General features: G+C 40.8%; 1 protein-coding gene across 2 annotated transcripts in view; it reads left to right on the top strand.

The window, feature by feature from the left end:
- Nucleotides 1–27,597, top strand: part of nphp4 (nephronophthisis 4) — a 343,814-nt gene that overhangs the window by 65,078 nt on the left and 251,139 nt on the right. For both annotated transcript variants that reach the window (XM_034696561.1, XM_034696560.1), the window contains 2 exons: nt 14,506–14,655; nt 24,591–24,727. In XM_034696561.1, the coding sequence (XP_034552452.1) occupies nt 14,506–14,655; nt 24,591–24,727 (287 nt within the window). The remainder of the gene's footprint in view (nt 1–14,505; nt 14,656–24,590; nt 24,728–27,597) is intronic.

Below are 27,597 nucleotides of genomic sequence, written 5' to 3'. Positions count from 1 at the left end.
TGAGCTGAGAAGGTGTTCATCAGTAAGACGACTCCTGTGAGATGTTTTGTTTAACTTCATCAAAGAGAACAGTTGTTCACACAGGTAGTTCGGCAGCACGGAAAATGGCTCAAGTTTTCTTGCAGCATCTGCGTCTCTCACAGGCGCAGCTTGGTTTTAAAAGCCCTCACTGCAGCGTACAATACATGTCTGTGATCACACGGCCCCGCCCCTGAAGCTGCAGGTTGAGCACGTTGAGATGGCTCGTGATGTCACACAGAAACGCTTCTTCACACAGAAACTTTGTATCACGGAGCTCTGCTGTGTCTTTCCCTTTGCTCTCCATGAACTGACAGATCTCCTCACGCAACTTGAAACACCTTTACAGCACTTTTCCTTGGCTTAGCCATCGCACCTCTGTGTGATGGGGCAAGTCACCATATTCCACCTCTGTGTGATGGGGCAAGTCACCATATTCTGAACCTAGCTCCTCCAGAAAAGACTTGAACTGGCGCTGATTTAAACATATGGCTCTTATGAAGTTAACTGCTCGTGTTATGGTGCTCATCACATGGTCCATTTTCAAGGCTTTGCCACACAGTGATTCATGGTGTTTGATGCAGTGATCAGCTGTCAGCTCACCTGCGCTGTTTTCCTCCCGCATCTTCTCCCGGATCCTGCCCACTAGTCCACTCTTTTGCCTGTACTTCGCGGGCGCTCCATCCGTTGTCAGTCCCACACGTTTATCCAAAGGCAGCCTCATTTCATGTACACATCTGGATACCTCTTCAAAGAGATCTTTCCCCGTAGTTGTGCCATGCATTGATCTTAATCCCAAAAGTTCCTCTGTTACGCACATGCATAATACTCTGCCTCCTACCTGTCTTGAACCCCCCTGTTTTCAAAGTCCACCTTTCGTTTAGCCATTTTTGGGGGAGAGGGAGATAATGCCACCCACGGGTCTTGAGTTTGACACATATGCACTACAGGATAGTTGGGCTGATTTTTGTCCCGATCTCCCCCTTACGATCAAAGCCAACAAAGGCCCAATTTTCTGATGTTTGCAAACGACATGGTGTGTTATTTTCCTGTGGTGTGGGGTGTGTTCAGAGTGAACGTAAATAATGAACATGTTTAATATTTGCGACTAGAAATCCTGTAGTGTGTGGGATGCTCCGAGAGGAGCCGAGCACGCACAGTGTGTAATGTCACGTGTACCGGAGCAAAAGCCAATCAAGACGCGAGCTGACTCAGCTGACTGACGAAAGAGGAAGTAAAAACAAACAAACATGGCGCCGGTGAAAACTCACCGCTGTGATGAATACAACTTGCGCTGTACAGCCCACATTCCCGCCGTCTCCATGACTTTTTCCATAATTGTTTTTCTTTTTTTTGTGTTTTTTCAGAAAGTAAGAGGCTGAAAACAATCATCATTGCCTCTTCCTGTTGGTCCGCCATGTTTGTTTACACCGAAGTCACGTTTTACTACGTGAGATTTGGAGTATTGAGTGTGAAGAACCTGATACTCTGCTGAAGAATGGGTTAGTGTGTGGTGTGCTCTGTAGTGCACACCACACACTATAAAATCAGAAGACAGAGATCTTGTGCGATCTGTCTTTGGTTGTCATCAAGTGTGTGGTCTCTAAATGTGTGAAGGTTTGAAGAATCCTGTAATGTGTGCCAGCCTTAAGGCTGACGGGCAAAGTGATGTCGTTTCCCACAGTGCAGTGAATGCATCATGGTTATTCAGTGTTCAGTTGTCCTACGGTCGTGGTGGACATTAAACGTGTTAGAAATGCACAGCAGGAGTTGTCTCTGTGCTCTTCCTTTACCCACACTCTGAAAGTAGATTTAATGAAGTGTATGAAGTTAATAGTTAACTCAGAGTCGACTCAGTGTCAGACTAACGACTCTGCTTTGATCTGCTAGGTTTTAAGTTTCTTCAGTGTTGCTGTTGCTTGTTTCAGCTGTTTACATTCCTCTCCAAATGTCTTTAAGCCCCGCTTACCTCTCACCCTGCAACATGATTGGCTGTTCAATGCCGTCATCTTCTTCTGCTAATGTTGGGTTGCAACTTAAGGCTCACTAGCGCCCCTTCCATTTTTAGTGGATGGGGGGTGTAATTACAGGTTTATGTATATCAATTTTTTTATCGAACATTCGTCATATTTATATAAAAAAAACATATATCACAATAATTATCGTTATTGAATTATCGCCCAGCCCTACTCCAGATATTTATTGACCTCAACATGAGTGATGAATTTTACCTCTCCTAACGAAGATGCTTGTTGTGCTCAGCTGTTCAGATGGAACACACTGAGCTCTTTTGAAGGGGAGGTTTGTGACCTGTTATTAAGGGTTGATTTGGCACAGACGCCCAGGGCTCACACTTCAATACAGCTCTCAATTATGAATGCACTATTTTAATCATCATGTATTCATTCTTTGAGATCTTCCAATTCTGTTAAAATGAAGTCCATTTATTCCACTTTGGGGATGTCAATGTTAGCCTTAACAAACAACCCCTTTGGAAATATTAACTCAGAGCAAAAAAGGACCAATGTTTTTGTATATATATGAACTACTGTGTGTGTATGTGTGTGTGTAGGGGGATTTAATTGGGTGCCAGAGTAAGCAGTGACATGCAGAGTATATACTGTAGGTGGCTGCCAAAAACGGTGTGTTTCTATGTTCTACTGCCTTGCCAGGCTCTCTGCCACTGGCTGAGACACACACAAACACACACACACACACACACACACACACACACACACACACACACACACACACACACACACACACACACACACACACACACACACACACACATGCTTTTCCTTCTGGAATAAGCTCATTAATGGATAGAGCTAGGGAGAAAGAAAAGATGAATACATGAAAAGAGAAGAAAATACAGAAGAGAAGAACAGCGATTCTATAGAAACATCGAAAGGCAGGATGGATGAACATATTCTCACAACAATGATTATATCATTGCTATAATTTAACTGAAAGTATATTAAAAGAAAACACCAAGACAGGATAAGACTCAGTCTGACCCGACCTTATGAGCATTGCACCTCACAGTATTTAGCTAGTTACAGGGGAGAGGACAAACTTCCTTTAACAGGCAGAAACCTCGAGCAGGACCAGACTCATGTTAGACAGACATCTGCCTCGACCCAGTTGGGTCTGAAAAGAGGGATAGAGGAGAATAAGAGAGAGAGGGAGAGGTGATAGCGATGAGACGAGTAGTAGTAGCTGTTGTCGCTGGAGTCCAGCACGTCCGTATCAGCTGGAGTCTGGAACGTCCACAGCAGGAGGACGTCTATTAATTATTATTAAACTCACTTTTATACTGTTAAGTTTTGTTTTTGCAGCTTTAGAACTTGCAAAAACTAAACTCAACAGTTCTGCAGCATACTCAGTGATGATAGAAGCACAACGTAACAGAATACTCTCCAAATGAGCAGAAATTCAACCACAGAAAGGCTCTGTGACCTGTTGTTTATATGTGGTTCTCTCTATGCTGGACCCAGCTGATCCTGCCTGCTCTGAGCTGCACTACGCTCCAAACACTCGTCCTGTAGACCAGGGCGCGAGCCATCAGACAGAGCAAGCACGCTGCACAGCCGTAACGCGGCTCACACACATCCAAAGCATTACATTTTAGATTATGTAGAAAAATCCTTGCAACCCCTCTTTAGTGTCTCGACCCACACTTTAGGAACTCCTGCCTCAGATTACTATGTTTGTACTTAATGAGATGCAAATTTGACCCAGACCTTTCGATTGTTATAGATAATCTGAATACACCTGAGATAAGTCAGTTGGATTTAGAAAATGAAAAGAAGCAGGGAAACTTGAGAAGAAGAAAAACAACAGTGCCATGACAGGGCAGTCAAAACTTCTCTATTTTCCAGAGCTGGAGTCAGGGTCAAGAGGCAGGAAATAGGAATAGGAGAGAAGATAGAGGAAAGGAAGTTGCCTCGGGGCTTTTGACTGTCTTGAAGGATGGGAGGGAAAAGAAGAGGGGTGGTAACAAGCACTCAAGGAGGTAGAGAGCCCTTTGGCTTGATCTAAGCTTCTCTTCCTAAGCAACTGGGAGAGATGGGGAAGGAGTGGAGAGAAGGGTGGAGGGTGGGTAAAGAGCTGCTCTGGGGCCCTCTTAGTGTGATGAGAGGACAAACAGATGGTACATTGTGTCCACATTAGCATATCTTAATTTGAAGTAACACCATGATGCATTAATTTATTGTGTACAAGTCTGTGAGAGGGGAGATAGAAAGGTAGTGCCGTAACAAATTTAGTCACTGATATACTTAAAAGCCTCTCTGTCTGCAGACAAAGAGGTGTTAGTGTCTTCAAATGACTCTTCACTGCACATCGAGGTCTAAAGCGTCCCACGCAAGTGTTGTTTTAAAACTTCAGCAGTTATCTTTATGGAATTCAGCAAGGGCAAACTCAACAACTGAACAACTTTAACAGCAGAGTCCAAACAGGCCTTTAATACATGCTTTATGTGAAAAACTGTATCTGTTAAAGGTATAAAAAATTATCAAAACCGACTATAGAAGCAATTCATTTAACTGTGCAATGTCTCTGTCACTGATTTGCGAGCCACAATCAGGACCTGGACCAGTCATTGGGGTCCAGGTATTCTCTAGGGATGGGCATTTCAAGCCAAAAGACTTTTATCACCGAAACAACACGGACAAAATATTTATGTTTTTCTAGAATTAAGCACTTTATTTTATTATGCCTTTTTGTTATTCACATGTAACTAGGACCGAACTTTTATTTTAATGTTTTATTCATATGATTTAATATTAGAGTATCCTCCAGTTCAAATTAGCATTTCATAGTGCTATTAAATCCTACTTTACTTGATTTGACTGTCAGTTGTTGACTGCCTCCAGCCTCTGATACAGCAGCGAGGCTACTTCTATACTAAGTAGATGTTCCCGTACGTAGGCTTGGGAAAATATTCTTAAAATGTATTATTTTTATAATCAGGCTAATATAACTTTTCCTTAATGTTGATCAGTTGAACTGATTGTGTCCATCTGTATTTAAAATGCTCAGTAAGGTATAGAGTAGCTGAGGCTGAGCATCATGCTCTCTCCATCAATCGATGTTCCGAACATTAACAGAGAGGTCTGCTGAGTGCTTCAGTAGGATAACAGAGAGCAGTGTGGCTCAGCCCAGCTACAGATCATAGATAGCTGATGCACAACACGTACCAAAATGACTTCATGTTGTGGCAAATGGAGAAATTTTCAGCGAGCTCACCTTTATTAAAGGAATTGTTTCAATCATTACTGGACATTATAACTGGCCCACTGGCCCGCAAGCATGATTGACAGACTCAGGGCCAGTTGATTGGATGTCTCACTGGCAATCAGGCCTGTTAAAATACTGTCTCAAGAGATCATGTTGCCAAGAGATCATGTCACATACTTTCACATCATTTTCCTGGTTTATCAGGGTTTTGTCTGTGAGTCTTGTCATTACATTAATTACTGCTACGGCAGCAACATTTCATAAGCGCCTGTGCACACGTGTGTCATAGCTGTAAGGAGACAGCTTCACTGCTGTCACTCCTGTATGCATCCTCACCCCACTCGAGATGTACACTTGGACACAGACTTTAGCACAGGTTTTTCTCTAAAGCTAGTATTTAAAACCACCGGTTCCCAGCCAGAAGCCAGGAAAAAAATCCACATGTAAAGAATAGAAAAGGTCCGTCCTCCTCTGGTCCGTAATCCTGTGAGCCCCACACTTTTACTCTAACCTGAGCCTCCTCTGGTCCATCATCCTGTGAGCCCCACACTTTACTCTAACCTGAGCCTCCTCTGGTCCGTCATCCTGTGAGCCCCTCACTTTTACTCTAACCTGAGCCTCCTCTGTTCCATCATCCTGTGAGCCCCACACTTTTACTCTAACTTGAGCCTCCTCTGATCCATCATCCTGTGAGCCCCACACTTTTACTCTAACCTGAGCCTCCTCTGGTCCATCATCCTGTGAGCCCCACACTTTTACTCTAACCTGAGCCTCCTCTGGTCCATCATCCTGTGAGCCCCACACTTTTACTCTAACCTGAGCCTCCTCTGGTCCATCATCCTGTGAGCCCCACACTTTTACTCTAACCTGAGCCTCCTCTGGTCCATCATGATGTGAGCCCCACACTTTTACTCTAACCTGAGCCTCCTCTGGTCCATCATCCTGTTAGCCCCACACTTTTACTCTAACCTGAGCCTCCTCTGGTCCATCATCCTGTGAGCCCCAAGCTTTTACTCTAACCTGAGCTTCCTCTGGTCCATCATCCTGTGAGCCCCGTTCTTTTACCCTTACCTGAGCCTCCTCTGGTCCGTCATCCTGTGAGCCTCACACTTTTACTCTAACCTGAGCCTCCTCTGGTCCATCATCCTGTGAGCCCCACACTTTTACTCTAACCTGAGCCTCCTCTGGTCTGTCATCCTGTGAGCCCCACACTTTTACTCTAACCTGAGCCTCCTCTGGTCCATCATCCTGTGAGCCTCACACTTTTACTCTAACCTGAGCCTCCTCTGGTCCGTCATCCTGTGAGCCCCGTTCTTTTACTCTAACCTCCTTTGGTCCAGGGCCATCAGGCGTTTTTCAGGAGTTTTTTTACAAACTGATCGTGTTACTGCATGTGTGGTGTTCTGCTGCTTACCTTTGGGGAGTGTTATGTCACATGCCCGCTGTTCCAGGCAAGAGGTTCCTTGGAGCACATCTTGAGCTGCTGCCCTGAAGCAGTGGGAGAAGGGAGGTACACATGATGCCATGAATAGGTGCTGAAGGCAGAAGCTGATACCATCTGTACTCGGATCCAACAGAGCAAACATCAGGTCACAGCAAGGCATAACATCGCCTTCGTCAGAGCAGGGGAGAAACCTCAGGCAGAGGCAGCTATCCTGGGCCTAGTGACTGGCAGCTGAAAGTGGACCTTAGGAGGCAGCTTGAGTTTCCACAGCATGATGCAAGAACATCACTAAGGCCAGTTGGGTCTTATCATCTGACTGTTCAAAGCAAGTGGTGCTTTTGGAACTTACCGTCCCCTGGGAAGACCAGATGGAGGAGGACCATGAACGAAAGAGGGCCAAACACCTTGAGCTGATTGAAGCCTGCAGAGGGAACGAGTGAAAGGCCCACTGTGAATCTATTTGGGTTGGCGGCAGTTAAATTCCAGGGCAGTCCTCCTCACTGGCATCAGAGGGATGTCAGAGAGAAAAGCCACTAGGAACATTAGTGCGGCCAAGAAAGTGTCACAGTGGTTGTGGATCAAGGTGTGTGTTCCATGGTGTAGAGCAGGGGTTCCCAAAGTGTGGGTCGGGACCCTCTGGGGGGGGGGACACAAATGGGGGGTCGTGAGATGTCTTTTTTTTTTTCAAAGTTATCTAAAAATAGTACATTTTACCCATTACAGTAAAAATATCCACAAAAAGTAGCTAACCTTGAAATAAAACCTTGAAAATAGTAAATGTAATGAGTTTTCTGCCTTTCTTTTCTCCAGATGACTCCTAAGTTTAGGGTTAGTAAACAGTTCATTATCAAAAGCCTCAGTAGCAGTACAGGAAACACAGCCACATGCTCATATAGGTTGGCTCATTTTCTGCAGACGGGGAAAAAATTGCTGCGATTGTCACTAATGTTTTCTTCTTCTTTTGCTATTTAATGCAGTTAGCATTCTTCTTCTTCTGTTTGCTAATGCGGTAAGCAAACAGCTTTAAGACGCTCTATAGCCACCGTCTGTCAGGAATACTGTATTACAACCAGGCACAGCGAAAACGCTGAAAAATTCTACTTTTAAGATGAGAAAATATTCAAAGTAACTCTTTGATTTTTACAAAATGAACGAATATTCAAATATTTGAAAATCTTTGCCAATCCCTAGTTCAGGCCACCCTGAACAGATAATCACATTCTTTGTATGGATGACATGGTAAATGTTTTATCAGTCTTTAGCAGCCGACACTTGAACCGAAGAATCTTGAAGGTGTAAATGTGCAGTTTTGTATCAGTTGGTTCATCAGTTCAAACTTCTTGACAGATGACACAGGGGTCTAAATGAGACGTTTAAGTATTTCATACTTAGCTCCAAACATAGGAACAAATTAATTCTGCAAGTCATCACTTTAAATCTCTTAACTCTAAGCTAAGTTGGCAGTAAAGCCTCCTCTCAAAAATCACCCCAATGGCATTCATCTTTATCATTTCTTCTTTCCCACTGAGCCGTCTCCCCAAACCACTGCCTCTGTTTGACTGATGCTGAGCCATTTTTGGGTTTCTCTCCCCACTTCCTTGGTTTCACATCTCTTGCCAAGTTGTTGCTCAACTGACTCTGAGGTACCAGACTACCGCTGTAAGGACATTTTGGTCTAGTTTTCTAATCTATGCACAGCATCTGACTGAAGCCCAAGCTGGATGCATAATGAATAACAAGAAATAAATGATGAAAAAGTTGGAGACACCTGGCCACCATCTGTGTCAAGAAGGTTCTATGTTTGGTTTCTCCCTCCCGTTCTAGCCCCTTATTTCAGACCTTGTTTGCAGCTGTGTTTTATGGTGAGAGAACTTTCCAATGAGAGATGCTGTCCACACTGAAAATGTTTGTGAAACAGAGTTAAAGTTGGGCTGCAGCCTCAGAGATTTCAAGTCATTTTCCCCTTTAGGATTTTGGACATAAGCTTTTTTTGTAGTGAGTTATGTGTTAGACAGAGTTGGAGGGTTTTGCTGGCATGACTCATGGACAGGGAGGGAAGGATATACGGCAATATACTCCATCATCTGCTTTCCTTCTCAATCCCCTATCATTGACTTTAGAGATAAAGGCGCTGGCTCTGCCCTGAAAACGGATGAAAGCTGCCTTCTGCTGAAATGTCTACCCAACCTTTCTCTGAACCCACAAGCTTTCCATATTTATGTTTTAGTTTATTAAAAAATAAAAAAGAAATGCCCCTCGCTCTTAAGTTTCTTCAGTTTAAACTATTTCCAATAAGGTCATTGTCTAAAGATGCTTCCTTGGTAAATTTGGCGTACATGAACACAGCCTCCTCTTCTCTCCTGTAAAGAGTTGTTATTCCTTCTCCTCAGTTTGTTAACTCACTCTGGCCTTTAGTCCCACATTACTTCTGTTCTTACATTTCACTTCTTGACCACTTTGATCCTGAAATCTTGGCCTTTTATCCTGTCCTCATTTCAACTGTAAAACCAAAGGTGAACCTGCCTTTGATGTTCTGCTCCAAACCCTGAGGAATCATTTTCCCCAATCTATCAGATTCTGCTGAATCTTTAGACCGTTTTCAGCATTTTCTGAAAAAGTTTCCCTCTTCTCTTTTTAACCCTGAAAATACCTCTGTGTCAGAAACCCTAACAGTTACAGTTCAAACATGCAGAGAGGTTAGGACTCATCAACTCTCTCTGAGTGATTTAAATCAAGCATCAACCAAGAGATTAATCATTACCTGCTCTAATGTGAGAAAAACATTTCCTCACGTTCTAGATGTGTTTTTGGTTCAAGTGATAAGGTTTCCACATGTGCAGCAAAAAGAGGAGACGAGGGGAGGGATCTGTTTGGGTCAATTATGTAAACTGCAGCCACAACTAGGGATGTCAATTTCAAGGTTTTTCCGTATTGATCTTTGGAAATTAAATGATCAATTATCGATTAATCATTAAAAAAATGTAAACGTTTTCCATGTCCAAAACAATGCCAAATAGGTTTTCCCCTGAATCTAATTTTCCTTCATGACCCAGTGTATATAACTGATAGTATTAGATATCTACAGATCGTATTGAGGAGTTCAAAATGTTAAACACACTGAATATCAACGTGTGGAGCAGGCTCATAATCTCTGTGAAGGCTCAGACTTCAACAAGGGAACTGAACAGAAACATATTTCAGACTCACAGTGTCCAGTTTTCTGTCTACTCCTTCTTACTGAGAAAAATAAGCATGTGAACGTGGTCAGGTGTCAGCCGGGAGCGCAACCGGGTCAGAATCAGTCGGGCGGTGGAGACAAAAAGCGCTCGTGGAGACCTGTCACTCAGCTGCAGCCCCCAGCTGAGCGTCTCTGCTGTGAGCAACACCTTCAGTCAAATGATTCTGAAACATGCTTTAAACTTCAAACACCTCCCTGATAGCTGAACCAAGTATGAGACCACATGATGTTTGTTCCACGTGATGGAAAATCAAAACAAAAACATGTCTTCAAGTAAGTTCTTAATAATCTATTCATCGTTACATGATTAATTGTTGACATCCCTAGCCAAAACATAAACAAAAATACCCCCCTCCAAAAAGAAAGATTTGTTTATCGCATGTCTCCACATCATATCATAGAATCATGCATGTAGTCTCGGTGACATCACCTATTCATTTCTAAAGTGGAGTTTTGGATCGTCTGTGGTCGCCATATTGGATAGTAAGAGGCAAAAAGATGAAATTGAGGCCTTTAGCTTACTTGCTAACAGCTACAATGTGCCTAGCCATATGTCAAGTCAGCTGCTCCTAATTTTGCAAAACTCGTCACCTTTATGTCTACAAATCAAAATAGTGATAAAATAAAAGAAATTCCCCTCCCCTACAGCGGTTAGAAAAATGAGCTATTCAGACCAAAATACATATATTTGTTTGTACCAGGCTGTAAACTTGTGAATCTTTGTTTTAAAGAGGGGCTTTGTGGGCGTGGGGTGTCTGGGGCTTTTCTAGCCGGCCTCAAGTGGACTCTGAGAACTAGAGCTTTTTGCACTTCTTTATTTCTCAAGACCTGAGGGTGCTGCTTTCTTTGTTTGTTCTTCTGCTTCTTCTTCTTCTTCTTCTTCATTTAATTATTCTACTTCTTGTTCTTGTACTCATTTTTCTGCTTCTTCTTCTCCCTCTTCTTTTCCATCCTCTCAGGCTCCTGTGTCTATTTCTGTAAATGAATGCACAAAATAAATCCACCAACTGCCAAGACGGCTCCTTATTAAAGATCAGATAAAAGACGGAGAATCATGATGCCCCGAGTCTTCCTTGAAGGTCCTGAGCTATCAGATGTTTATGAAAATAACTACAAAAATATCAGCATATATTAATGTAACCACATTTCAATATTTTAAAGAGGTTTTTGTTGAGAAGTCAAGCAAGCAAAATACCTCATGTACCTGAGCCCCAATCTTCTCTGCTTTAGTCGTGCAGCATATGCATTGGTGTTTTAAACACTTATAATTTGAGCTTTGTTGACTAATAGTTTTAAACATGTCAGGTTTTAATGTCAGGAATGATCCTGTTCAGTAAAAACCTCAGATCTTAATGAAGAGAAGTTGGACAGATCAATCCAAAGTATGATGTTACTGCTTGTGTATCATGTCACAGGTAAAACACACTGGATATGTGAGTTAAAGTTGTACTCTCTGTCTGTCTATCACAGTCTGTGGTCTTACATTTAGCTCCTATCATTTCGGGAGTCAAAGCTTGAAACCCAGGATCGATTCTCTGTGATTTTGGAGAATTTTAAAATTCACTTTAATCCAGCGCTCTTTCAGAGGATCCAGCAGAGTCTTGTGAAGTTACAGTGTGTCTCATCTTTTCTCATTTCACATTTTCCCTAAAATGTTTTAAGCTTTAGGTATGGTGACGGCGCAGGACGAGCCTCTCCTCTCAGCCCTCCTGGCTTCTCCCTGGACTTCAAACAGACCTGACACCACTTTGATGTTGCTCAGGGTGATTGTCCTGCTGGAAATTAATCGTTTCTCACACAACTTGGAGCAACTTTCTGTCGCTGCTCTCTTTAGTTAATGTGATCCTCTGGATGTCACATCTCAACGATTTCCTCATCTGAAATGTCCTCTGACATGAAGTGCCAGGCATGAAGCTGTTGGCTGTTTTTACATAAATCATGGTATTGGCTGCACTTCACTCTGCTCGCTTGGGACGGATGCTCCTTCTTTTTGTCCTCTATTTTTCACTCCTGATGGATGTCTGAGGACGTATAATAAATATAGCTGTGTGTTGACTGTGTTTGCGTCCTCTGTGCGTAACAAACCCAGGCAATAACTTTACTTAATGCAGAGTTTGAATTCTGTGAGGACTTAGACAACTATAATAACAAACAGAATCTGATATCTGATGGGTTCTAACTGGGCTTTCAGTACAGAATAATCTGATGGACACCTCATGGCCTCACATGTTAGCTTCTGTGTGTAGCTGTCTCATCAGTGTTTGTGTCACTGAGAGCATGGTATTAAACTTACGGCTTATGTGGATAAATCTGAAATTGGCTCAGGACTGCTGTATTTAAGAGGATCAGCTGGACACCTGCAGCCAGACAGGCTGGAAATCATCTGATTGTGGTAACCAGCTGGTCAAGCTGTGCACTTCTAATAAGCAATTATCTTAATCTTTGGATAATCACTGTATTGATGTTCACGAAAGACATGGTCAATGATAATGATGATATAAAAAAATAAATAACAATAGCAATACAAATAAGAATATTCAATAATGATATAACATATAATTGTCATTATAATAAAAAAAAAAAAAAAATAATAATAATAATAATAATAACTATTATTATTGTTATTATTATTATTATTATTATTATAACAAAAATGATAAATAAAAAATATATTATTATTATTATGATTGCTATTGTTATTATCGTCACTACTATTGTTATTGATACCAACATAATAAATAATGATAATGATAATAATAATAATAATAATAATAGTACCGATATAACAGATACTTTTCATAATGATCGTAATAATAATAATAAAAATAATGAGAATAATAATAAAAGTAATGATGATATTAATAATAATAATGAAAATAATAACAATAATATTAATATTACTATTAATAATATTAATACTATTAATAATAATAATAATAAACAATAGCAAGAACATTATTATTATTATTATTATTATTGATAATAATTATTAGGGTAATGATGCTGATCATAATAATATTATAATGGTAATAATACAATATTATTATTAATAATGATAACAATGATAATTATAATTGTACTTCTACTACTATCTACTATCATTTGTTATTTTTAATAGTACTATAATTATTATTATCATTATTTATTTATTTAATTTTTAATTATTATCATTATTGTTAATATAACAACAATAATTTAGCATTATTATTAGTATTATTAGCATTATAACATCATTTATATAGCACCTTTTGAAAACATAGGTTTACAAAGTGCTTAGACAAACAAGGAAAATGTAAACAACCCAAAAGCAGAAAAGTCTTACAACAGAATAACAGGGAAGACAAAAGTCTCCACCGGTCCAACCAGCCATTAACCATTCAATATAAAAACCAGATCAAAGAAGAACTAAATCAGCTTTATTCATCAAAATGTAAATCATAAGATAAAGTTTAAGGACCCAACAGCAGGAGAAGAGAACCTAAGCAGCACAAGAACCCATCAGTTACATTAAGTTTTGTAAACAGTTGTTGTTTCACAAAAATTGTAATGCATTGTAAATGATGTCATCAAACCATGGTTGATCATTGTTCCTTTAGACTCTTTAGATAACATCCAAACCAGGCACACAACAAGCTCTGACAGCAAGATGAAAAAGTCCAAATGTCTCGCCATTTCTGTTTTCTCATTGGAAGTCATAAATCCATTCTTAGTTTCAGAATATTTCACATTTTCATTTTGAACATGTAAACCATTATCCTAAACCATGTCATTAAATACATGAAGGAAACAACAACAAACAAACTGCCATCACTGTCATCACAAAGATGGTTTCCCATGATAGTTATGAACTTAAACACATGCCAGCACACACGTGATTCATACCGTCACCACCACTTTCTATCCATAACCACCCCCTCCAGATTGCTCACTGTCAGCTTGTTGACATGGGCTTTGGGATTGAATTGAGCTCCTTGTATTGATTGTCACTGATGATGTTGAAGGTGCAATCATTAACCCTGTCATTGTGAAGGATCATGACGCTGCTCAGGCTTGAAGGAAGCCAACATACGTAGCACATCAAACTCCACTTTGCTCACCTTCCACATGCAGTGCGCTTTGTGTTGATGGCATGAAATGTGAGTCATCACTTGTCATTGGATGACCCGCTTGAAGGATGACAATATCTACCTCATTGCTCATACGGCGCGCCTCTCGTCCACGCTGCAGTGCTCTGGAGGAGCATGTTTTCCAACTTGAATGGTTGTCATTTCAGTTCAGGCCCTTGAAAACGATGTTCGCAGTGTAATGGAACATTGCACCTAGGTCACAAACACCCAAATGGAATATAGAAAAATGGAAGTGTCTACTTATGGGGTGTCAGGTTCTACGGTGACTTATTGCCTCTTGGGAAATATTTGACTCGGATGCCCCTGGGAGATAGATGATTTGTTTTTTTTATGGAATGGTGGTGGGGTTTAATATCTGCAACTTATTACTGTTCAGCTTTGCAGTTTGCATGTGAAGTACAATGTTGCACAAATCTTTCTGTCTGTTTTTGCAGATGGCAGTCTACTGAAGACTATGGAAGGAGCACGTATGGACTGTGTGATAAAAAACCACCCTGCCCTGGTTTCCATGATGCACCTCCTTCCAGAGAATGTCCTGGTATCTGGAGATGACGACATCCCTGGGCTTGCTGCTTCTCCAACAGGTAAACATCATACAAGGACAGTGTAGGGTCGATGAGTTATTACACAGTTATTACATTAAATAAAGAGAAAGAACAGCTCTCAAAGATCTTTGACCCATTTCATTATTCAACAAGGTAGGAAGACTGTTATTGGAAGAAACATAGTTGTTTCCTTCATTTCCGTTCCTCGTGAGCTAAACTGCAGAATGGCTTTACATGGTAAATATTCTCTGTCTGCATTTTTCACCCAGTTTTCCTGTTCCTGCAGGGTTATAGGCTCTTTTTCATTCAACATGTACTCTTTCAAACTTAACCAAGAAATCTATGTTAGTGAAACCAGCCATACGTTGTTGTGCTGTTTCTGTTTATGCAACTGAGGGGTTGTATAATATTTAGAAAAAACAGTGGCGCTGCCTTGATTCAAACACTACAGATACTCCTTTTCAGCTGTCAACAAGAGTTGAAGTAGAGGAACAAGACAAAAAGGCCCACTGAACTCAACTAGATGAATCCAAATATGACACGGCTCAACCCAACACCTTTGGCACACATCAGGTTACATAACATACGTAACATGCTTCCCCCAAAACTCACTTTCCTTTTTCCGACTGTCAGAATAACACACGACTGTCATCATGGCAGCTGATAGTGGCATTTTCTGGGAACTTAGTCCCATCAGAAGTTAAAATGTCTGCAGTACTTAGAAAGTAAGTTTCTAAGGGGGAATGTAATGAAGTTTGACAGAGCAGAGCTATAATCATTGGGAGTCAGTGGGAGGTATGGTAGCCGGCTAATCCTCTTCATGTTCTGGGGCTGTGAGCAGCAGAGACCTAAGCTGCCTTTTAAGACCACAGCCACCAGTTTGATATTCACGCCACATTCAGAACAGTCCAACTCTGCGCTCCAGAGACAAGGAAAGCAATGAAACGCTTGATGGCTGCATTACTCTTGCAGAGATTACTATCACAAAGGCTATTTTTCTTTGTTGTGTCTGAGAGGGGTGATTGTGGACTTCACAGCCTATCCTGCATCATCCATCGGCTGCAATTCACTCTTCCATCCATTCTGATCCAGTTTACACCAAGTATCCAAATTGAAAGTGTTTTTTTGTTACATTGTTTGACACATGCACTGGCATCTCTCTGTGGGTCCAGGGATCGGCATTTGGCAGCTTTGATCATTGAAGCTTTATTTTAAACAGAGCTGCTTTCTCTCAGAGAACCTCTGATCAAATATATTCACAGTTAAAGAGGCAATGTTGACCTTTTTAACATTTGCTGCATAGCAGAGGTGGATTCATCACCAAGCATATGGATATATCCAGGAGGGAATACAACATATGACAAAAGATAGTTCAACTCTTCTTGGATTTAGGGATTTAAACAATTAATCAAATATCGCTCAATTGATTGTTAAGAAATGACTCGAAACACCCATTTTTGTTTGTAATTCTGCGTCACGTGGAACAAACGTCATGTGGTCTCATATCACATTCAGCTATCAGGGAGGTGTTTAAGTTAAAGCATGTTTCAGTGAATCAGCTGGTTTTTATTGTATTTATTTTATTTCATCAGGTAAGTCATTAAGAACAAATGATTATGTACAGTGAAGACCTGGAGAAAGGCACAGCCTCATGAGGGGTAAAGGTTCAGGGATAACAGGAAACAAGCACAAGTTAAAGCTTTAAGGTGTTGCCCACTGCGGAGACGCTCAGCTGGGGCTGCGGCTGAGTGACAGGTCTCCACGAGCGCTTTTTAAAGAGGATCAATACAAAACTGCTGCCAACAACAACACGGACACGAAGGTTGACGACTTTAAACAGGACATTTTATCCTTTGGATAAAAAGCCAACAGACTGGTGGGAATTGCTGGTATGCTGTGTTTACAGACCAGCAGCATCAGAGCTGTCTGGGCTTCTCTGCTGCTGGACTGATTCTAACCCGGTGGCGCTCCCGGCTGACACCTGACCACGTACACATGCTCATTTTACTCAATAAGATAGAGTAGACAGAAAACTGAACACTGTGAGTCTGAAGTATGTTTCTGTTAGTATCACGAGCCTTCACTTTATAAAGCTATGTCCACTGGGAATCTTTTATTTTTATGAGCCTGCTTGTTGATATTCAGGGTGTTGAACGTGGACCTGTATTCAGTACTGTCAGTGATATGCATTTTGTTGCTGTGGAAAATATAATGTAGGGGGAAAACAACGTATATGGCATTATTTTTAACAGAAGAATAACAATGTTTTTATTTATTGATTAGTCAATAATTGATCGTTAACATTTCCAAAAATTGATCATGGAAAAAACTTAAAATTTATATATCTAGTTGGAAGAGGCAAGGCAAGGCAAGGCAGCTTTATTTGTATAGCGCATTTCATATACGAGGGCAACTCAATGTGCTTTACATTAAAACATTAAAAGCATTGGAGACATTCAGACAGGCATAAAAGAGCATAATTAAAATGACAGATATAATTAACATTGAAAAGAAAAGGAAAATTAGAAATAAGTTTAAAATAAAATTAAAATTTGAGGTGAGTTAAAATAAGATAAGATAGGAAGGCAGTGTTAAATAAAAAAGTCTTAATCTTTGATTTAAAAGAGGTGAGAGTTGGAGCAGACCTGCAGCTTTCAGGGAGTGTGTTCCAGATATGTGGTGCATAATGACTAAACGCTGCTTCACCATGTTTCCCTCTGACTCTAGGGACTGAAAGCAGACCAGTACCTGATGACCTCAGAGGTCGAGGTGGTTCATAAAGTAGTAGCAGATCAGCAATGTATTTTGGGCCTAAACCATTCAGGTCTTTATAAACCATCAGCAGGATTTTAAAGTCTATTCTCTGACAGACAGGAAGCCAGTGTAGGGATCTAAGAACTAGAGTGATGTGGTCTACTTTGTTGGTCCTTGTTAGGACTCCAGCAGCAGCATTCTGTATGAGCTGCAGCCGTCTGATGGACTTTTTAGGGAGTCCTGTAAAGACCTCGTTACAGTAGTCTAGTCTGCTAAAGATAAATGCATGGAGGAGTTTTTCTGCATCCTGCTGAGACATACGTCCTTCAATCCTTGATATATTCTTAAGGTGATAGTAGGCTGACTTTGAAATACATTGTTTGTATAGAAAAATATGCGTTCTTGAAATACCAGTCAGACCCCTCATTCAGCCACGGACTGCCTTCTTCAGCATAAGCCCTATGAGGCTGGTAGCTCGAAGTACAGTCAAATCCAGAATATATAAGTCAGTGTAGCTCCTTGCAGTACCTGGTATTACCACCATTCCAGCTACCTGTCTGGTAGTTGAGGTCAGCCTATGTTAGCGTTGACAGTTGTAAGGATTAGGACACCTACAACCAACTTTCAAAGAGTTGAGCTACATCCCCCCACAGGTGTTATTCTTCGATTAGGGAGTTATTCAACCAGCACTCCCCAAGTTTTAACTCCTTAAAAGTATACCATAGTTTTCTATAAATGCATGATCATAAGCTAATGAAGGAGAAGAGAATTAAAAAGTGACCCCACTAGACTGCTGTGTATCCCTGCTTTAGAAAAAGCAACTTGCTTCTTTGAGTGCCATCGTAGGGGCACTAGTTTGGCCAAGTGGTTAAGATGCGCCCCATGTACACCTGCTTCTACAACATGTTGTCTGTTAAAAACAAGGCCAAACTCACACACATAACCACCACAGCCTCTAAAATACACCAAACCTCACAGACTTAAACCACAGGGACATCAGACGCATTGCAACCTCGAAAGAACAGGACATCACACATCCACTAAACACCCACCTTATCGTACAGAGGTGCAGAATGGCTCGCCTTGGCAAGAGCCTGATCTCTGCTGTTATAGTGACCCTGAACAACAGGCCTCGCTGAATGATACCACTTTCTCTGTTTGACTGTTGATGCCTCTGTGGATAGTTTGTTGAGCTTGCGGTGTATGTACTGTGAATGTCTATGTGTGGAAACGCAGAAGGTGCTGTGGAAAATAATTTCCCCAAGGGGACAATAAAGTCTAAAGTCTACAGTGGCTATAGTGCTCAAGCGGGTGGCCAGGGTTTGATTACAACCTGCGGCCTCTTTCCTGCACACCACTCCCCACTCTCTCCCAGTCCCATGCTCAATCTACTGTCCTATCCTCTCTGAATGAAGCCAGGAAATATACCTTAAAGATAAAGAGACATTTTCATGTGGGTCGCCTCAAGTTTTATGTATAAAGTTCTGAAATTCCAAATCCAGGACAGAAGGTGACTCCGGACTCCAACACTTGGTTGAAAATCCTTCAATAGAAAAATAATGGAGCCAGAAAAATACACCAAGAATCTCTGTAAGCAAGTCTGAAGTCAGTTGAATCATTCATGTGTCCTAGCAAGCAAAAGTACATCCAATAAACTCAGTCCTCTCCTGAAAGGATTAATCTCAGCGGTTCAATATGTTGCTTTTTATTCAAACATCCCTCCTCCTATTGCTGTTCTGGTAAGGAAAGCGTATTTTACACCTACAAAACAATCATATGGTCTGATGTTGTCCTCCAGAAGCTGTGAACCCACCTCCAGTTCCCCCTTATATGTCCTGAGCCTCCAGTTTAAACAGCAAACTCAGCAAAACAAAATCCAGCTAGACCAAGCACTTGACTGTCAGTAAGCGCCCCGCCCCTTCCCTACCTGTGGTGCCGAGCTGTCTCTTTCTTAGTCTGGGGTATTGAAGGCCAAAGAGGACTCTGCAGCGCCCATATGAACTTAGACCTCGGCTCAAAAGGTAGCACAACTGTGATAACACCCGTTTCTCCCTGCAGGATTGAAACTGTGTTTGAAATGCAATGCTTCAGAGAAACAGGCGTAAAAACCACTGCATGGTTTTAGGTTTCAGAACAGAGGTTGTGTAACACTCCAGCTTTTTTCAGGGGATGTTAAAAAAGAAAGAGAAGTGTGAGTTAAAGGATGCAGGTTTCTATACGAATCTGCTGAACAGCACAACACAGGTCATTCAAGCTTTCTTAGGTGTTCCTCCACCGCTCTGTCTGTTGGACTGACAGCTGTGGTTATTCAGTATTTCATTACCACCAGGTCTTATCCTTGGGGATGAATCCACACTGCAAAGTAAAACATTTTCTCTTTCTGCTCAGTCACTTTCCAGACATCCTGAGCGATGCAGCATCAGATCCTATTTGGTGGCTCTTTATGAAAATGAGGGTGCTGCAGCTGGGCTCATTTATCTCTGTAGTCTTAGTAATTACCAAGCTTAATCTGAAAGAATACACCGTCCTAAAATGTGAGCCCCTGACCTCTGTGATGTTGTAATGCACATTAAGAAAACCAAACTGCATAAACCAATCATGGATAAATTCTCCTCGGATAGTAGAGCTGTGTAAAGAATCAAGGGATCCCTTCGGTTCATCAGATTACATCTTTAGGTTTAAAACAGATGTTCAATCATTTCATTCACCAAGTATGCCTCAGCTGATGGCATCGGAGGGGAAGTAAACAGATCCATGAAGTGGTCGACTGACTGGGTGACTTATTGACTGACAGATTTACAATGCCATACATGGAGGAAGCTGTTGACCTTGTTAAAAATACAGACATTTTAGGAGTGTGTAACATTTTGAAGTGGAGCATCTATTAAGTCTGGGGTGAGGCAGAGCGTTAATAAGCTGCCATGAGCAGCAAGTGTTTCTGGAAACCAGCCCTTTGGCACCGAGTTGACACTACCAATAAAGAAATCTGAAGAAGCTCAGCTCACATTCTAAGATAAGACACACACACACACACACACATACAGAGCTTCAGCATGGCTCATGGCATAAAAACACTGTATCATGCATTTTCCACTTGACCTCTCTCCTCCTCACTTCAGAACATCTGGGATGCCATGATGCATTTTCATAGGATGATGGGGAATGTTAGGGGAAATTTAAAGAAATGGGTCACTCTGATAAATTTCACAAATGTCGCACAACTTTCTTCACACATTAATTTTACTTGACAGTGTTTTCAGTTTTCATCTTCGGCAGCAGAAGTCTTCAAAGGGTAGAGCAGTGACTCTCCCTTCAGAGAACATCAACTCACAAGAGTCCTCAATGTGAAGGGGGGCGGCCTTAAAAGGTTCGAAACGCTTGTTTTGAACCATCAGTCCAATGAGTGTCCACCACAATTCAATTACATCTCATGAAGTGATTAATTATTAACATTACAGCTCTGTTGGTTTATTTTTCTAGTGTGGAAATCAAGGAAAAAGTCAAAATGTTAAAAAGGGAAAATATTCTAAACCGTATAGTATGCAGTGCATACTTTGAAGAAGGGTTATTCTGACCTGTGGAGCTAAATTTTAGTTTCCCCTGGAAACTAAACACACTAATGGATGAATGAATCACTTATAAAAACACATATTGCCAATACTTCTCAACCCATCCGTGGGTTGCGAGATACAGTGCATAGGGATAAGTGCATCTATAGCTATTATTGAAAAAGATGGGAACTTCCTCTCCAAAAACAGCCAAAAGTGTGTGAGCAACCCGTCAAGCATCCTGAGTTGTAACTCCACATTAGAGCTTAGGTCGAGTAGGGCCTCCTCTTGGATGATCGGTTCATCACAGGGCTCTGCCGCTAAGCTGAATGGATTTTTCGCCCACTGAATCCCTACAATTTCCTCTCCAAAGTGATTGCCAAACTGCTCCTGCAGCCACTTGAAATTCACAGGGGCCACCTGATATGCAGAGGCAAAGGCCAGCCACTTTCTCAGAATCACCCAACAAGGTTGCAACTTTTTAACATTTCCACTGAGCCCTGTCCAAAGAAGCACACCACAGATTCAACTTTTCCTGAGTGTATTCATAGTTGTGCATCATGAATCAGACAGAAAGCCCAACGCGATCACCCCGTCCTGTACTTCATAATCAAAGAAGAGTTTGTTTGGGTGAGAAATTCATGACCCCCTCATGCCGGTGCACAGACGCATTGAGAACCATTTCACGGGACAAACAGAAAGAAGAAAGAAAGTGCACAAATCTAATTACAAAGGAGAGAAAATAGATGATGGCAACCCTTTATTGCCCTTGCTTCTAGTCAATGTGGTTATCTTTTAATGAAGTAATTCCAGGCTGAGGTGTGAGCTGGCACAAAATGACAAAACAAAAACTCCACCTGGACATTTAGCTCTTTGATGTAGCTCACATAAATAATTAGCTGTGAGCAGTTGGCTGCATTGATGGCCTTGTCAAATTGAATGGCGAATAAGAGACTCTAACATATAGTGTCCAACAGCTGCTCCTTCACAATCAATGCAATGTCAAACATATTGCACAGGGCAGAGCTGTCAGCAGAGGGGAAAACATCCAGCTTGGTTCAGTGTTGTGGGATTTACACACTCTTGCATTGTGTAAAGTTTCTGATAATGGTGTCTCACCTGCCTTGCAATCGAAGTATTAACTTGAAATATATATTTGTATTTATTCTGAGCTTCTTCTATGTTCTGACATGGACTCAGGTACAGAACATCTCAGAGAGATTTTTGATATTGTATAGTTAAAATCATGGTGGTCTGAAAACCCTTTGCAAACACTGCACTGAGCAATACTGCGGTGTAGCAGCAGAGCAAACAACAACAACATAGCAAGTAATCTAACCTTTGTTAGTTAGGTTGTGGGTTAGCAAACTGCTGCTACTGTTGGTGGAGCCAACGTGCAAAGAGGACAGAACAGCCCCCAGCTCCAGAAAAACACTTCTCACAGCTCCCCTGTAAAGATAACAAAACAAACCAACATAATTGGCAATGTTGAAAATAAGCCGAATATCTGCAGCCAAGCTATTGTGTGGGTGTTTCCATGACATGTTGTTTGTTTCCAATTTAAAAAGACAGGGCTTTGAGTAAAAAACACATTTCTTTCATTGGACTAAAGGAATGCACAGCTAGCATGTAATGAGGATACTGCATCAGAAAAATCTGAATCAGAAATCACACATTCTTTATTTATCCGGGTCATTACAGAGTTCTTATGAACAGTATGTAAGAAAGGAATAAGATAAGATATAAATAAAAATAGAATAAATAAGATCAAATAAAATAGAATAGAATATAATTAAATTAATATAAATAAGATAACATAGATACAATAAAATAAATAAAATAAATAAAATAAATAAACTGTAAAAAATAAACTGTATTTTACACAAAGCACACTTAACAACCAAACTTGTTGGATTAGCCAGTGATCCAGGTGTTTCATGGTACACACAGATTACACATGGATTAGGCCAATAATGATGTAAATTATAACAATAATAGTGCTGATAAAATGTTATTTCTGCTCCATATGTCAGTTAGAACATAGTTAATCTCTATTTGTGCAATGACAAAGCATATATTCAAGATTCCATTTTCCTTTATTGTCATTTCACAAAACATCAGAGATGAAGGCAGAATGAAGTTATGAGCTTTAAAAACACAGATAAATCCAAAAAGCAGATCACCCTTTTTGTTGTTTTGCTGTATTAAAAGTGTGTTGACAATTCTTTGTTGGACTACTGCAACGCAACTATAAACACCAGCTGCGGCAGTGTCACAGCACTCTGCAAACATTCTAAATACATTATATTTACAGGTGAGAAATGACCTCAGTGTGGCATCTCTGATAAGAATCGCTCGCCCCACTTAGAAAAGTCGGTAACACTTTATATTAACTACACACTTTTAAGCATTAGTTAAGCATTAATTAATACTTAACTCATCATCTGTAAAACATTGTTCATACATTAATACTCATTTATATATCATGTACAAACACAGTTATACATGTTTTATTATTTATGAATATGACTATAATGTGTTAACTAACTCTTTGTTCATACTTTATAAATGATGGATTCACCAATTACAGATGAGCTATTATGGTCATTAAAAAACAGTTATAAACACATTTACAGGTTATGATTCTAACATTTAGTAAGGGTTAGTGAACATCTAATTACATAGCAAATTATGATTAATCAAGGTAGTCACAAAGGACTTATAAGCAGCTTGTTCATGGTTTTGTGAGCTGATCTAAAGTGAGGACTTTATACGCTTTAAAAATAATTCATTAATGAGATTTAAGACCAGCAGCACCTTGCAACACAGAAGTCACAGATATTGTTCAGTTTTGCAGCTGCATTTTAACTTGTGTTTACAAATGGTTTTATACAGCCAGCGTTTAAATGTTACTGTGTCTTTTTATATATTTGATATGTCATATTTTATTTGAGTTTTTCCACTGTGAGCACTTTAAGTTTGAGAGATTTTCTTTTTCAGTTGCAGAGTATTTTAAGTTCATATGAAGAGTTATTTTGATAAACGTGGTTTTATACAGAGGTTGTTTCCTTTTAATGAATACAAGTTTAAGTCCATGTGTTGTGTCTGTTTCCTTATTCTGTTGAATCAATATCTGTGACTTCTGTGTTTTAAGGTGCTGCTGGTCTTAAATCTCATTAAGAATTCTTTGTAAAGCATAAAAAGTCCTCACTTTAGATCAGCTCACAAAACCATGAACAAGCTGCTTATAAGTCCTTTGTTACTACCTTAATTAATCATAATTTTCTATGTAATAAGGTGTTCACTAACCCTTACTAAATGTTAGAATCATAACCTGTAAATGTGTTTATAACTGGTTTATAATGACCATAATAGCTCATTTGTAATTGGTGAATCCATCATTTATAAAGTATGAACAAAGAGTTAGTTAACACATTATAGAGTCATATTCATGAATAATAAAACATTTATAACTGTGTTTGTACATGATATATAAATGAGTATTAATGTATGAACAATGCTTTACAGATGATGAGTTAAGCAATAATTAATGCTTAATTAATGCTTAAAAGTGTGTAGTTAATATAAAGTGTTACCGAAAAGGCTTCTGTTCAATAATCATACTAATGTCACAACATCATGATGTATTTGTTATGTTCACACTGTCACCAGGTGATGCTCTGCTGAAGCCTCAGCTGCTCAAGATGCTGCCTTTCACCCTAAACAGAGTGACCGTCTCCCTGCAGCCGTCCCTGGAGAAGTTTGAGAGCCAGCTGCTGCAGCTGATCAATGCTGACTGCCATAACACAGTAAGGCCAGTCTTCCATGACACACACAGCCTTGATAGTTCATGCTCATGACACATTGAGGACAGTGTGGAGTCTGTCATGAGAGTTCCTCCAACATTTTGAATTGTCTTTTGATCCACATAGAGTCCACAGTATGGACAGCCTCTACCTTTGAGATGTATATGATGCACAGAGAGGAATCAACAAATGGCCTTGTGGTTTCTATGGATGCACATTCATTATCCTGATAACATTTCACCCTTTGGGGATAACAGTTCACTACACCCCTCAAATTAAAGATTGCCACAATGGCCTTGATGCACCGCTGCCAAGATTATTTTCTCCAGCCCTATGCTTTCCTTTATCTCACTTTCCATTTCTTTAGTGTGCAGGCACAAGCCATTTTACAGCTGCCACTACAATTTAAGGCACATCACCTCCCAAACTAAATGGAGCTTATCTGTTCTCTTTCCTTTCCCTTGTCTCCTGAAACCCAGATGGTTAACCGTATATGACAGGTGTAGCTACTGACTAGCAATTATTTGTACAGTGGCTTTGCATGGGCCTATCTGTTCACTTCAGCCTAAGTGAGATGTGTCTTTGGTAGGGATGAGAATTGATATGACAATGCTGTCACTCTGTATTTCTTTCCTGCTGTGTTTGGTTACTGCAGGGCCAGATCCTCAAACTCAAATGCAGGGCCTCCAGGGAATGTTTAGACTTTGTTAAATGGAGCAAACGGTAGCTGACATAGTCCATACATTGTTTTTAAGAAAAGCCTTGTAATCATTCTGTTTGTTCACTGGACTCAACCCTCCAGCCTCAGCCTCTCAGGGACTCTGTCATGAAGGGGTGTGACGGAAATCACTGTTACTGTGCTGTTTACTGTCCTATCTGGACACCAGCCAGCCAGCCAGCCAGCCAGCAAGCCAGCCAGTCAGTAAATCTATCAGTCAGTCAGTCAGTCAGTCAGTCAGTCAGTCAGGCAGTCAGGCAGTCAGGCAGTCAGGCAGTCAGTTAGGCAGTCAGTAAATCTATCAGCCAGTCAGTCAGTCAGTCAGTCAGTCAGTCAGTCAGTCAGTCAGGCAGTCAGTCAGGCAGTCAGTAAATCTATCAGCCAGTCAGTCAGTCAGTCAGTCAGTCAGTCAGTCAGTCAGTCAGTAAATTTATCAGTCAGTCAGTCAGTCAGTCAGTCAGTCAGTCAGTCAGTCAGTCAGTCAGTCAGTCAGTAAATCTATCAGTCAGTCAGTCAGTCAGTCAGTAAATTTATCAGTCAGTCAGTCAGTCAGTCAGTCAGTCAGTCAGTAAATTTATCAGTCAGTCAGTCAGTCAGTCAGTCAGTCAGTAAATTTATCAGTCAGTCAGTCAGTCAGTAAATCTATCAGTCAGTCAGTCAGTCAGTCAGTCAGTCAGTCAGTCAGTCAGTCAGTAAATCTATCAGTCAGTCAGTCAGTAAATCATCAGTCAGTCAGTCAGTCAGTCAGTCAGTCAGTCAGTCAGTCAGTCAGTCAGTCAGTAAATCTATCAGTCAGCCAGTCAGTCAGTAAATCTATCAGTCAGTCCGTCAGTCAGCCAGTCAGTCAGTAAATCTAGCAGTCAGTCAGTCAGTCAGTAAATCTATCAGTCAGTCAGTCAGTCAGTCAGTCAGTCAGTCAGTCAGTCAGTCAGTCAGTCAGTAAATCTATCAGTCAATCAGTCAGTCAGTCAGTCAGTCAGTAAATTTATCAGTCAGTCAGTCAGTCAGTCAGTCAGTCAGTCAGTCAGTCAGTCAGTCAGCCAGTCAGTCAGTCATCCAGTCAGTCAGTCAGTCAGTAAATCAGTCAGTCAGTCAGTCAGCCAGTCAGTCAGTCAGTCAGTCAGTCAGTAAATCAGTCAGTCAGTCAGTCAGTAAATCAGTCAGTCAGTCAGTCAGCTTTGATAACTTGGCACTAACCCTCAGCTCCTTACCCACCTTACCCTCTTACCCTCCAAGTGTGTTTACATCTGACTCTGGGAAGCAGACAATGCAGCCGTCAAACTGCTGAATGCAGAGAGTCTAAACCACAGTTGAATAGCCAATGGATGCCAGGGCTTCTTCTATGTCTATATATTTGTTCAGTTTATGCTGCTACATGCTAATGTAGTATACTAGTCTCTGGTCATGACGATAGCTGGATTTGTGTGCTGTAGTGTGGATGAGGTTCCCTGGCATTTTCTTTTAAACAAACACTAATTATGCTGACATGCAGAGTTAGTCACCCAAATGCTTCGCCCATGTCCTGGAGGTCTGAGAAAGGCGCGTGGTGCATGTCCTTACTTGTTGTGTAGCTGGTATTTTAAATCCATCATTGTTTACACTCATGTCTTCGAGCATTTATTCACCACTGGCTTTGCTTGCCTTCTGAATCGTATCTTAGTGTTACTGTCACCTCTTGGTCCATGGATTAAAATGACATCATTGGCAGCACTGTGTTTAATGCTCATATCCCTGATGTGCAGAGGAAACGTTGGAGTACACATAACCTTTGCTAACATAACTCGATTTAAGTTGAGAATTAAAAAGAGTACAAATGGAGGGCGCCAATGAAGGCTGTTTAGCTTTTTTCTTCTTTCTTCTTTCCCCTTTAATAAAATATGGAGCCTACAATGTGACCTTGCCCAGGGCCACCATCAGACCCATGTGTGAGGGTGGCATCTTTTATGAGTCCAGCTTTGCTTCCCTTAGAGAACTGCTGACAGAACCACAAGAGGAAGTCAGTTCTGCAGGGACAAGCAAGCCAATTTAAATTTGGTCATACATAAAGGGAGTCTTTATGGAGGATCAGCCCTCCCCAAGTTTCTTTCCTATCCTGCTTGAGTACAGTCACTCCAAGATTCCCGTCATGGGAAGAAGCAGCAATTAAAGTCACTGG

The sequence above is a fragment of the Notolabrus celidotus genome, chromosome 11 (genome assembly GCF_009762535.1).
Source record: "Notolabrus celidotus isolate fNotCel1 chromosome 11, fNotCel1.pri, whole genome shotgun sequence".
NCBI lineage: Eukaryota > Metazoa > Chordata > Actinopteri > Labriformes > Labridae > Notolabrus > Notolabrus celidotus.
Note: the sequence above shows the minus strand (reverse complement) of the source record. Positions and strands in the feature narration are given on the sequence as shown.